General features: G+C 38.2%; 1 protein-coding gene across 3 annotated transcripts in view; it reads right to left on the bottom strand.

Moving 5' to 3' along the window:
* grid2 (glutamate receptor, ionotropic, delta 2) overlaps positions 1-13,926 on the bottom strand; it is a 469,811-nt gene that overhangs the window by 176,346 nt on the left and 279,539 nt on the right. For all 3 annotated transcript variants that reach the window (XM_056376388.1, XM_056376390.1, XM_056376391.1), the window contains exon 4: positions 9,084-9,289. In XM_056376388.1, the coding sequence (XP_056232363.1) occupies positions 9,084-9,289 (206 nt within the window). The remainder of the gene's footprint in view (positions 1-9,083; positions 9,290-13,926) is intronic.

Below are 13,926 nucleotides of genomic sequence, written 5' to 3' on the forward strand. Positions count from 1 at the left end.
TAAAGTACTTACTGGCATCCCCATTAGAGGCTGTACTAGCAGAAGTCAATAGCACTAACCTTTGGTGCTCCTCACATACACACACAGACACACTCAAATGACCAAGCCTCCAGTCCTTTAGCAGTAATGCTCTATAATCATTGTGCTTCCACCTCCATGTGCACAGATAAAAACCCTAATGTCATCGTGCATCACACACACACACACACACACACATACACACACCCTGTTTGTTGAGATAAGAACATAATGCCACCTCTGTCTGGTGATAAAGTTCAAGGAGAGAACCAGAGCCGAGCCCTTTAAGTGCCCTTTTAGCTGCACTAGAAAAATGGGGGGCAGAAAATCCTATCTCTCTCTTTCTCTCTCTCTTTTTTGATATGTGTGTGTGTCTGTTTGTAGTTTGCAGTAACACACAACATATAATGTTTCATACTAAAAGCCCTGTTAAGAAATGAAGTGTCTCTGTCCATTGCCACACGTATCTGAAACAGTTAGTGGAAGTGGTGAGTTTGTATTAACAGCGTACTGCAGTATCTTTAACAGGGCAAACGGGGACAGATCAGAACAGGTCTTCATACTAAAATATGGCCGATTATACATGCTGCTGAGGTAAATAAAGGCTGTAGTCAGTATATGAGGAAATATGGCAACTGGCATATGAGTAACACACAGAGAACATTTTATTTGTCAATTCTGTACCAATTTAGTATGACTACTTTCTTTCTAGTGTGTGTGTGAACAATAAATGGGAATGGAACAACAAATGTTAGAGCTATTGACTGGAGTGTACAATCTAAATGGATGTTTTTACCGATTCTTCTCAGTTTAAGACTGCTCTGCTTTCTGTCCATGAATATTTCTCTTTACCTTTTCTATTCACTTTGCTCTTCACATGTTCATCCTTCACACTCTGCATCATCCATTTATGCCTCTTTATCTGTCCCAGCTTTCCACCTTGCTCTTTTAAATCACTTTTCCACTGACCTCTACTAAGGAAAAAATACAAATTTCAAAGTCATAAAGGTCTGAGCCATGCATGTGAGTATTAATTTGAGATAAACGTGAAAGCCCTGAGCAATCTGTATTGTAGCTGATAGTAAGTCCATTAGTTTTTGAAGTTTTGTAAAATAAGTCTAAGAGTCACCACATTTATCAGTTAAAATGTATCTGAAGACACCTTAATCTTTGTTAATCCCTACTCGTCTTTGTATGCCACTTTACCCTCCCATTTTCCACACCTCAACTGATCCTCAACTTCTTTCCCTATCTCCCTGCTTTCCTGAGCCACCTATCTTTTTTTTTTTTTTTTTTTTACACATCACTTCACTTTGTCATTGCTTCTTTTCTTAAAATAAACCTCAGTGGGCCTTCTGTTCTGTCCACCTACCCGGTGTCTGCCCGTCTATCATGAACCCCCCCCCCCCCCCCAATTTTACAGCCACTCCTACACTTTCAAGTGTCAACACATGTTTCTCATGCTCCATCGTCAAAGCAAAGACGTCAGACGAATGACGTAGAATTGTGTATGTAACACCAAGATTCAGGAAATCTCAGTAAAGTCAAAGAATTCAGTCAAACAACCCACAAATCACCAAGTTATTCACAGTCATTTTCAACCCTTCAATTTATTCTGACAGTGCCCGGCCAACCCACTGCTCTTTACAGATGAGTGGTTAATATGGAAAAAGTTCGGTAAGAGTTGACTTAAGACTGAGAGAATGACCATAATGTTGGCCTTCACATGTCAGTAGGCAAAAGGAGAAGCACGGAGAAAGACACAAAGGATGAGAGCATATGGAAGAATGAATTCGACCATACTGAACCACAGTGTCATATATTTCCGAGTTGGAATTTCTCCAATCTCCTTTCATTTTAAAAGACACTGACATTTAATCAAATAATCCTGAGATACAGTAATTCTCTATATAAGTGAGTACTCAGCATGATTTACAATTAAGTCAGACAGATTATATATCTACACCAAAGTTATTAAACCAACCATGGAACCAAAGTATAAGGCACTCAAATATATGAAAAAAGACTTAATACATCACAGTGACTTTAAATGTAATAAAATTGGAAGATAGTGGTATTACATCAATTTGTTTCTTATATTCCAGACTACAAACTTAAAACATATTTTTTAATTTATAATATTTTATAATATAATATAATATAATATAATACAATATAATACAATACAATACAATATAATATAATATAATATAATATATTATATTATATGTGTCCTGCAAAAAATCCCTTTTTGATTGTAACTGACAGCCCACATTGTCTCTCACAAGCATATATTTCATGGCCCTTGGAACCAAAATGAATCAGAGGTAATTCATTATAAATTGTAGAAAATTCATACGCAGGTTGTTGATGAGAAAATACATATTCATCAATGGCAGTGGAGCAGGGCAGAATCGCAACATCTGATTTAAGGCTCCATTAGCAGTGGAAGCCTGCTAATCCCGACCCCTCAGGGATGATTGTAGGGAAATAATTCAAATGCATTTTATAGGTGATCAGATCTGTACAAAAACTTTCCATGACCAAGAAAACTGCTTTGCACAAGACAGATTTCACAAATAAAAAAGGACCTTTTTGACTGCTGCTCCATCTGTCAGGACTCTGTTCATTACACTCATGGACTTCCTGTTTTATTTTGAAATCTGTATGCACTCCTGTTCTCTGCTTTGCTTCCTGTAAAGTTGTTCAGCGATCCAGCCAGCAATCATCCACACGTTTTCAGACGCACCTGTTGTTAATCAGCTCGTCAGTCAGTATATATACTCCTGTGTTTCACTCAGCCTTTTGCCATTTTGTCATCGCTATCACCGAGTGCTCTCTTGCATTCACTAGTGTTCTTAGTCAGTTTATGACCTGGTTTGCATTTTTGGTTTTTGGATTTCTGCCCTGCTCTTGCCTGATTTGTTTGCCTGGTTTTGGACTGTTTTACAGTGTATGACTCTGCCTGCCTTACCGGATTAAAGAGTTTGGATTTTAGACTGGACTGTGGTGTGTCTCCTGCCATCCAGTGTGCGTTACACCTTCACAATACCTGTGGGCAAGCATGCCACCCACTTAATTCTCCTTTACCCAAGTCTACTTTAGATTGATGGCAACATGTATCCCAATGACAACATGGGATCCTCATCTTTCAGAGACCAGCTATTATAATATTTTATGTGATTGTTGTAGCTATTTGCCATACAGTGATACTTGTTTGTTTTCTAATAAAGGGATCTCCAGAAAAACCTGTGTTTACATAAGACTGACTTTATAAAAAAAAAAAAAAAAAAGTCTCTGAGTTTAGATGTGTTGTGATGATTATTTATTTAAATGGATCAATTCTCTGTTTCTGTGCCTCATCTCATCTCATTGCTTTCATTGAATCACAATAGATTAAATTGTGGGAAACAACTGCCTTCTGGCAGAGCACTTCAGCAAAATTCAAGAGAACTAAAATTGATGTGTTGCCAGTGGAGTGCCCATCTGAAATGTGAAATCGGAAAAAAATCTCTACTAAATTCCAAATTACCACCAGTTTTCCACTTTCAGCTGGCCATTACTCTCTTTCTCTTACTTCTATTCCTCTCTGTGTTGCCTCCTCTAAGAATTTATGCAATCTTCTGATAACTCACAAATTGTTCAATTCATTCAGCACCACCTATGATGCCCCTTTCTAGATTATTTTACAAAACTGAACAGTCACATAAAATTGTTTGCATAAAATATGATGGAAATTTGAGATGTCATTCTCACCTCATAAAATTATGTTGGATGATTTTTTTTTATTTTTTTATCTGTGTCTCTGTGTGAATTGGTGTTTGTACGTATCCAATGGTTATGGCATTCAAATTCATCCTCTGCACTGAACCAAATCTGTGCGTTTAAATAATAGTTTCTGCAGACATTCTGTTAAAATTGAGACTCTTTGGGAGAAATCCTGTGACTTTTGACGATTATTATACTGTAATGTAAAGTAATGTAAGTGCATCTTAGGTCTTGTGTGCTACTGTTTAAAATGATAGAAATAAACACAAATAAAGATATAGACAATGGTGAAAACAAGGTAGAGAAATGTAGTGACACACTGAGATAGAGAAAAGGAGAGTAGAAAAAGTACAATCCTGAAACTATGACAACAGCTCAACTACTTTTTCAAAACACAGCTCCCAGCAGAGCCACCCACCGACTATAACAACAAAATTCCACCCACCGAGCAAAATAACTTCCAAGTTCCTTCTGTTCCAAATGCGTTTTCTTCAGGCTATTCCAGACATGGGAAGGGAGCAGCATAGATCATAGGGCCTTTATACACCATTTCTGTCATGGTTTGGGTAACTGTCAGCAAAAGAAGAATTAAGCAGACCTGGAAGTATTATCAAAGATATATAAATAAGAAGAAACCTGTCCCAGGTTGGTATTACAATTCATCAAGTGACTGAGTCAAGGCAATGACACAGTCAGAAATCCAAGATATATATTGATGGTATGTTCATATTTTGTATAATATGTGGTCAACTTGCAGTCTCATGTTCTGCTGTCACACACAATATATAATACACTTGTTTTATGTTGGGGCAATAGATTTCACTGCCAGCTCTGTACAGTGTCTGAGTATTTCCTGGTTCTTTCAGTCATAAAAGACAGGGGACAGAGATGATAGTTGGCTTTACTTAGGCAAAAACTTTTGCAGTGGATACAGCCATATTCAGGGAATACATTATTCAACATGTCTTATACAGAATATTTTCCTTCATGTTTCATTTGCGACATCTGTCATCTCTGGAATAATCTCCAAACCCTTTGATGGTCCTTCAAGTAAGAAATGTCAGAAAATAGTCCCAAAATGGCAACGTTTTAAAATTTTAACGCTTTGAGATCAAATGGCAAAATTCATATTTTCCACTTCTTTGCATATCTAATATGAAGTCTATGTGTATATGTGTGTGACAGAGAAAGTGAGACAGAAAACTAATTCTGCCTGAGTAAATTTTGACTGAGGGTAATACTGTCTAATTCCCAAATACTAATACTTCCGTTCATATAATATTCATTCCCTCATTATTTCATGCTACTTCTGCCAAGAAAATGTAAAACAAAGGCCTGACTGAAACACAGATGGACAGTGCAAAGTTTCTTATTTTATAACACAGCATTCTATAGATGTCAACAGTGCTGTTTACTTCCAAATTACAGAGCATGAAAAGGCTATGTAAAGTCATGTTCTCTCTTACTCTTAAGCTTGTCATACTACACGTTACACTGGTTAACGGTGAACATATCATTACAGCAAGATGATAGTCACCTTGTGAGGGTTTTATGCATAATTCATGGTTAGAATATGAATATGTATGACTTTATACCAATATTATAGGATTATATTATTCTCCCCTACATTGTCTCTGTTTTTGTTACTTCATATTTTATTGATTAAGCATCACATTTATATTTTAACCATGAGAAAACAACAATTGCAATGATTTTCATTTTCTTAAATTTGTTATGTTATCGGTCTTTCATGAGCTGAGAAAGTCCAGGAAAGCCATTCATAACTCATGACAAGTAATATTTTTAAGAAGACAAGGGTCCCAGGGTAAAAAACCCACTTTGCTCCTGTGTGTACATGAAGTGGGTGGAATAGGCAGATGTACTGTATGTACCAGCCATGAGCCTTGTTGGCAGCGACGGGTACATTCACCCACATGTACTAGACTGAAAAAAGGACAAGCAGGAAAATGTTAAATAATGCAGAAAATTAAAAGCGTGTGCTCATTCTGAGAATATGTCCATGTGCGTGTGTGGTGAAATGCATGGATGTGCATGGTGGAAGACATTCTGCTGAGAACCCAGAAGATGTTGAACTTTATTTCCTGAAGACATAAAACCCATAAATCACAGGCAAGCAAGGACACACAGACTGACAATAATGTCTCAAAAAGAAAGAGATGAGCCAACAGGTTCATAATAACCACTATGTCTTATCTGACATCACGGTTCGGCTCAAAACCATTCTTTCTTACGTCTATATTTTTCCTTATGTGGTCATTTATAGGTGCAACAATCAACTGACAGAAGTCACTCTGTTGTATATCAATCTAACAAAATCTGACTTTTCAGCAAACATTTTGTATTTTGTTTAACAAAATTGGTAAGGCCTAAAAAAAACAAGTCATTAGCCGGCCCTCCATGTAGTGCTAACCCAGAACTCATCACAATGGCCAAAGAAATAATAACCAGTGGCAGTTGAACAGATTACCGTAGACGCTTGCTCACCAAATTTAGTTTTAAGATCTTTTCATCTGTATTTGTTCCTGTGTTCATCTATAGATTATTACATCCCTTGTTTTATTCATTCTTTCCATTTGCTTTGCTTCCTTTTATTCCCATTTCTTTAACAACTCCTTCAGGCTAAAACACAGAAGTTATCCTTTTGTCGTTGTGTTTTCCTGGCCATCTTGTCACAGCCAGTTTGGATAGTACGGACAATTAGACTGTTTCAGAGACCCTGTGAGCAAATATGTATTGTTTGTGAACATATTTGAAAAAAATGGAACATACCCTTTCAGGTTTGGTAAAGTTTAAGCACAAAACCTACCTGGTTAGAGAATTTTAGATTTAGGGCACTTCCTTAATTGCACTTTCGTAATTGTATTCCATCCGCTAATCACTCTCTCAGCCTGCCATAACTCTCATCTCCCTGTCTCACTCCTTCTGCCAAGTCTTGGAATTTTGGAACAGCTTTCAGTTCACGTCTAACATCAGGGCCTAATGCATCTGGATGGGAGGTGCTCTCTGTGACAAATGACCTCACAAATAACTCTGATGGGGGAAAAAAACAAGGTCCCAGCAATCTCTCTCTGTCTCCACATGTCTCTCTGCCTGCGTGTGTCTCTCTTTCAGTCCTTGTATCTGTCTCTCTCTCCCTAACCCCTCCTCACCATCTTGCCAGGGAGAGATAGAGAGATCTATGATCATCAATCTTCTCCACCAATCTTTACCATCTCCCGACACTTCATCTCAGAAATCCCTCTCCACTTGATGTTTGACTAAATTAGATTAAATGACTTCTTTGTCAACCTTCCCAAAGGAGAGAGAGTGAAACTCCACTTGGGTTCTACTAAGACACTAAAATGGAGGCCAACACTTCCATATTGTGTACCAGCTAAAGCAATTTTCAACATCTATTGTAGATCAGCTCTCATAAAACAAATGAGTGAGTGATAATTGTGACGCATTCAATCATCAATTTCTGAATATTTTGAGCCCTTTTCACTGTTCACTATTTCATCAGAGGCATTATTGTCTATTTAAAACTGATGCCCCAGTCATTTCTCTTGTGTTGGGGGATCAGTGAGGTAAATCATGTGTAAGGGGACACAGATGATCTAACGTCGGTCTGTCCTGTCAGTCAAATCTGGTTACAGAAAATATACTGTTTTTAGATTGTATATTACAGCTATTAAATGTGCATATGATACATTCTATTCTCTTACTTTGGCATTAGCTACTGAGAACACCAACATTAAATAAAAAAACCCTTTAGATTATGCAGATGCACTGGTTCAACCCTCTGAACCTAGTATAGTGTACAGTTAAGCATGGGAGAAGCTGTATGCTCAGTGTTTAAATGCAATAAGAGATTATAACACTTTCTGTGCTGACTTGAGGGTCTAACGCCTTCGCAAAACTGCAACAAAATTTCCATTGCTGTGAGTCTTTCTTCTCTTTCATGATCAAAATCACTTAAAGCAGGCCCAGAGATTTCCTTAGTGTGATCCAACAGTGTGAAACCTTGAGTCACAGTCCTCTGGCCAGTACTGTGTGCTCACTTCAGTGTGTTTCCATGCTACACTAAAAAGGCTAAAACTACACAAACACTAAGCCATAGATACACACATACACAAATACTGACACTAACACTCTCACAGACGCACAATAACACCCCATCTCTCACTCCCCTCTCCCCCCATCCCCGTTACGCCCCCAACCAAATTAGATTGTGATTGCTCTTTCCGAGGTCACTTTTAATTAAACTGAGATGAGAACATGACACATGGGATTAAGCCCCATCCTACTGCCTCAAATTATGAATTCATAACTAATGCTAGAGCCTATTGCTTTCAGCCATGACCTCCATATCATTTATGTGTAGAGCAAAAGGAACTCCCCTGATTGTCTTCTTCTGCAGAGATAAAGACCATGGTGGTGGGTGGGTTGCGCACGTGTGTGGGAGGGGACTAGTTAAAACACATTTATAAGTAAATAAATAAATAAATATTACATACATATTCTGTTTGAGTAAGCTGTGCTATATGTACACCCTAAATCAATACTGACTTGACCAGAGAGAGAGAGAGAGAGAGAGAGACATAAAAGAGAGAGAGACAAGAAGAGCTAGGAGAGACTGAAAAATATTTTCCTATGTCTAATGTAAATTTTTATGACTGCCATGCCATGTTCAGGACATCATGAATAACACTTTATTGGACTTGAGAGGACTAGCTGCTATATTTTTAGCTGATCTGGTTAATTGGTAGAGACACACAGAGCTAAGTTGAGTCGGAGAAACATCCATGAGCTTCTTAACATGATTAGTATATGTGTGGCAATGCGACACATAATCCCTGCAAAACACATTTGATAACCTAAAATACACAAAACCAAAAATACTGTGTTGATGTGCAGGGAAGTGTACTACAGTGTTTCTGTAGCAAACTGAGTTCTCATTCTCACTCATGACACAACATCTAAACCATGACAAAGGCAGATCCTCCCATTTGCTAGGGTTTCATGCATACAGTCAGTAGAGTCGACTTCTGCTTTTCTCTGGACATACTTCTTTTTCTTCTGGTAGATAAGATGCAGTGCTGATGTATTCAGTTAGATTACGTTTGTCCAAGAAATCCATCCCTCATTGATTCCAATTTTCTACTTCTGTGTCAAAGCATTTTGATCCGCAAGGCTAACATCTCAATAGATTGGGTTGTGAGGAAAGCTTGAACTACTCTTACTGGTTTTTTCCACTTAAATTATTACCTGCAAAAAAAACCAAACATTTTCCTTACCTCAGTGATAAAAGCCTTGGCGGTGGCTGGACTCATGAACAGCACAGCTCTGCGTAGTGTATCCCTGTATCGATGCAGCTCTTCCACACGCATTGTTCTGAACAGACTTGTGATCATCATGTTGATATTAGATTCCACCTTCTGAAGGGACACGTCCATTCCCTGCTGAGAGGTCCGGTCCAGGAAATCCTCAATACCACGGATATCTAAAGAAAGACAGACAGAGATAAAGATGTGACCATAGATTTGGCTCTAGAGGGACACAATTTCACAAAAAAAGGTAATGCACTCAGATAAGAACAAATATTAAGATCATCACTGATAACTTTACACCATATTCTCTGCTGTAGCTGATCAGTTATCTCTCTGTTTGGATAGGTTCGGTAAATATCTCAATTCATGAGCTCTAACTGGAAATGATTCCCTAGTGCATTTGCATTACTCACATTATATCCTGCGTATCTATCTGAGATATGGCTTTTGTTGTCAGAACAGTGCTTCTGTCAGTACTGAATACCTTTGTTTCTAGAAACCTGAAGACACAAAAGCATTCTGAAGACATGCCCTGTCTTATACACACACACAGACATGAAAACAAAAACTCATGGTGGTGATTCACTGAATGTAGGAGGGTTGTTTTTGCCTGTTTGATTTATTGATGCAGATACTCTGGTCCGTGGATTTTAATAGACAAAATATGAGTAGCAAAAAACGTATACAAATATTAAGGTTTTAAAGAAGGAAGTGTTTTTTTTCATTTCGCTTGATTTGACCTGAATTTGATGAAGGGTATTTGAGCAACCAGAGTTTTTGAGTTGACAACAGTTCTTACATCTGAATTGAGCCAAATGAGTGTTTTTGGATTTTAGGCACATGAATTTTCTATTTGAATTTGAGAAACCTAAAATAAATACGTACTGAAATAAAGTTTCTTGAAATTGAACAACTTGAAATTGACTATTGAAAATTTCACAAAGTAAAAGTCCTACCAGATACGTTCAGAAAAAAGTATTGTGAAGTGATTTCAAAATATGATATTCAGTTGCTGATGTAATTCAACTTATTATGGCAATGATTAGCTTCAATATATGGGTGATTTTATGAAAACACATAACCTGAATTCACATTTCTCCGTTTATTTCCAGTGATGTTCCTCAAGGACCTCGTCCTATGTCTATTCTTTTCTCCTCATACATGCTGCCCATTGGTCATTTATAAATATGAAATTGGCATCACCTCTATACTGATGACATTCAGCTTTACCTACAGCTAAACCCAAACAACACAGATCCATCCAGACCCATAAGGACTGTCTTGAGTAACTTCCTCCTGCTGAACAAAACCAACTCTGTGATTAATAATTGTGTGCCCCAATGAATATATTGGGGCATCTGTCCTCTGAAATAAAAAAAGACAGTTAGAAGAGTGAATAAAGAAAGTTTTAAATTTAAATCTCATAGAGGTCAAACCAGAAGTGATACATTTTAAAGAAATATTTCTCCCAATCCAAATGTTTTACACTAATTATGTGACTGAAAAAGTATTTAGTTGGCTTTTATCAGTTAAACTTCAATCAGGAAAACGGTTCTTGTTGCTGTGCTGTTAGGACAGGGGTGGGTTAGCCAAAAAGTACAATTGTTGCTGAATCCAAGACATATTCCTACTGAGATGCCAAAAGAATGAATAACTCTTGACAATGTCAAGAGTTACGATTAACGTGCCAAACCGCTATAATTATCTCTATTAAGAGTTATTTTTGTATGATAACAGTACCAGGATGCTGGTGTCAGTACTTTTACTGCCTGGTCTCCTCTATACTTAATGAGCTACATTGCAGGTCAAGGTAATCCTAATTAAGGCACTTTGGTTGAGACCACTGCTAATGATGTCGGAAGATATGTGTGTGTGTATGTGTGTGTGTGTGTGTGGATATGTAAAGCAACTACCTAATGATGTATTTGATATGGAAAACGGATGACACTGCCGTCATTGCCAGTGTCATGGCTAAGCAATTAACTGGATTGATTAGACTTGTTAAGGGCCAGAGGGTTGGGGCGATGGTGTGATTGCATCAATGCCAAATTTTGGAGGTTCTACAGCATATTATGAGGAGAGACACAATGCAACTGCATTGGTTCAGAAAGAAATTAATTTAGAAGGAAGACAAACACAATCCTGCACACACACACACACACACACACACACACACACACACACACACACACACACGCACACACAAACAATCACAACACTGATTTTAACAATATCAAGCAGGGTGTGAGTTAAGAAGGTTAAGCAAGGACAGTGGGAGATATTTTGGACAGTTTTTCTCTGTGTTAGATGCCACATAAACACCTTTTCCCACAGTCAGGAGATTAAGAGGGGAATGTTGTCAGTTTTTTCAGCAAAAACAACATGACATGGTTAGGGAGAGCATGACCACAAAGTCATAGTAGTTTGTGGTGAAAAGCTTGTAACTTTATTTCCTTTTCTCGCACATGTACGTAGCAGCGCAGTCATACGATGCACATAAGCAAATGAAGAACTCCACAGGACAACAGCTGGACACCCAATCTGTTTACAAGTGAGTTTTAAATTGGAACAGTGTGTGTGTCTGCCTGGGCATACACGTGCGTACATGCAGATGCGCACGTCTTGCTGTGTTAGCACAACATGGAGTGAGTGAGTGCTAAATTTCATCATGGTTCATGGACTTACAATCACGGTTTGTATACTAATTGTTACATTATTGCATCTCTCTGTGTACCTGTGTTTGTGTGGTGATGATGAGAAAGGTAGATGAGCAAACAGAGACATCGAGATGGCATCTTTAATGGGCAAACAACGGTGCTCTAATCTGTCCTGGAGCACAGAGTTATCAAGCCATTATAATCTAATTACTATTATTAATTTGTAGAAACAGTTATTTGCAGTAATAGTTGTAATTACTGCTAACTATATTAACACAGGCAACACAATCATCATCACCAGTGCTGTGACTCCTAATAATGTCCATTCATACATACAGTACTCACAGACAGGTTAATGCAAAATTAAGAGAACATATAATGTGCAGTATGTATGAAGTCCTCATTTATTTAAGGTAGGAGAAACAAAGTTCAACAAAGGATTAATTCAAATATGGTATTTTTAACACCGTGCTTTGGTTTATCATGGCTCTGTTTTTCATCACAATAAACTTTTTTCCCATCCTCATCAATAAACATCAGAGCGCAGTCAGAAAGATGTATTATTGTGTACATGCATACACACGCACGCCAAACTCATGCACACAGACAAAAACAAACACACGCGGTACGTGCGCGTTTTACCAGTCTAAGCAGATTTAAGCTTGGTTCTTAATATGCCATATTTATCCTGGCACAGCCACTGACATGTATAATCAATGGCGCCAAGCCACATAAACATTTCACACTGTCTGACTTATGTTCTCTATGGTAAGAAAGATATGTAAATTAACAGAATCAAAAGCTTTTGTCAACAGAGCAAAAAAGAAATGAAGCAATGTAGAGAACCCAGTGCATAACACTTGCTTCCTCATTCTTGTGCATGCCATGGCTGTTTTACATAGCAATTTAGGTTGTGCCAGTCCAGTTTTCACATGTGCTTTCAAATCGGCCACTGTGTCTGTAAACTTCCTGCTTTCTGTCAGATCTGGCTATTTAAGTGGCTGTATTACAGGGCTCCCTGTCACCTGTCAGCTATTCTCTCTGTTAGCTTGCTCGCCGTGGTGACTGACTGAACGGTCAGTTTGGCTTTATTTGCCATCGTCAATCCTTTCTCCACGCTAGCTCATAGTACAGGTTGTGCATCTAATGCATTTACCTTGCTCCCCTGTGTGAGGAGCTTAAAAAAAACAAACTCCACTGTCTCACTCCAGCTCTCTCAAACTAACTGCACTAAAAACTAAATAATGTACTTGTAAATAACCTGTGTAAGCCATGATATTTAACTTGGTTTAAGATATGGTCTAAATATTGCAATATGAATTGTGAGTTTGTAATTAAAGAGGGAACTCTGAAGGTCAGTCATGACAAGAGACAGAAAATCAAAAGCAAAGAAATGCAAAGTGCAAACCAGCAGTATAATTAATTATAATAAACAACATAAGTCAGGAGATCTTTTAGCGACTTAGCCAGACATGCAGAGGAGATTTGGAGTTTAGCGGTGATGTGTGAGATATTCAGCGTAGGTCTGTTTTATGACCACCAAAAAAAAGTCTTTCAAATGTGGACATGTCTTTCGTCCAAGTTTACACAGAAATAGTCACAAGCATCCTCATTCCCTCCATCAAAGTTTGGTTGAGTTCCTGCTTCCTGCTGTTCAAAGGACACGGCTTAGGCATGTACTCCCCACTGCTGAGCGGATCATTGACTGTCAGCTGCTTTCCATCAAGGAGCTTCAGGACACCATAGCGGATAAAAAGACAGGTAAAACTGCCACCGACCTTGCCCACCCAGGCAACCATCTGTTTGAGAAACATTCCTCTGGGAGACAGTACCGGTCCATTAACGCCATGATCACCCATCACCTCAACAGCTTTTTCCCCAAGCGCTGTCACCTCACTCAACCACTCCCCCGAGTCTCTGATGCAAAGACACACTGTGCATCCCCACAGTCCCAGGCCCCTTCATCCTCATCTAATATGGATGACTGTATTAATGCTGCAATGCTATTCCCTTTCATCTAAGTGGTTTTTGCAACATTTTTTAAAACTTTTAGAGCATCAGCATGACCCTGACTATTCATACTGTGTACCACAATGTTGATTGTTAAGTTTATTTTTGCAATGTTCCCATTTGTTATCTCAGCCTTTCAAAAT

This window comes from Seriola aureovittata, chromosome 5 (assembly GCF_021018895.1).
Source record: "Seriola aureovittata isolate HTS-2021-v1 ecotype China chromosome 5, ASM2101889v1, whole genome shotgun sequence".
NCBI classification, from domain to species: domain Eukaryota; kingdom Metazoa; phylum Chordata; class Actinopteri; order Carangiformes; family Carangidae; genus Seriola; species Seriola aureovittata.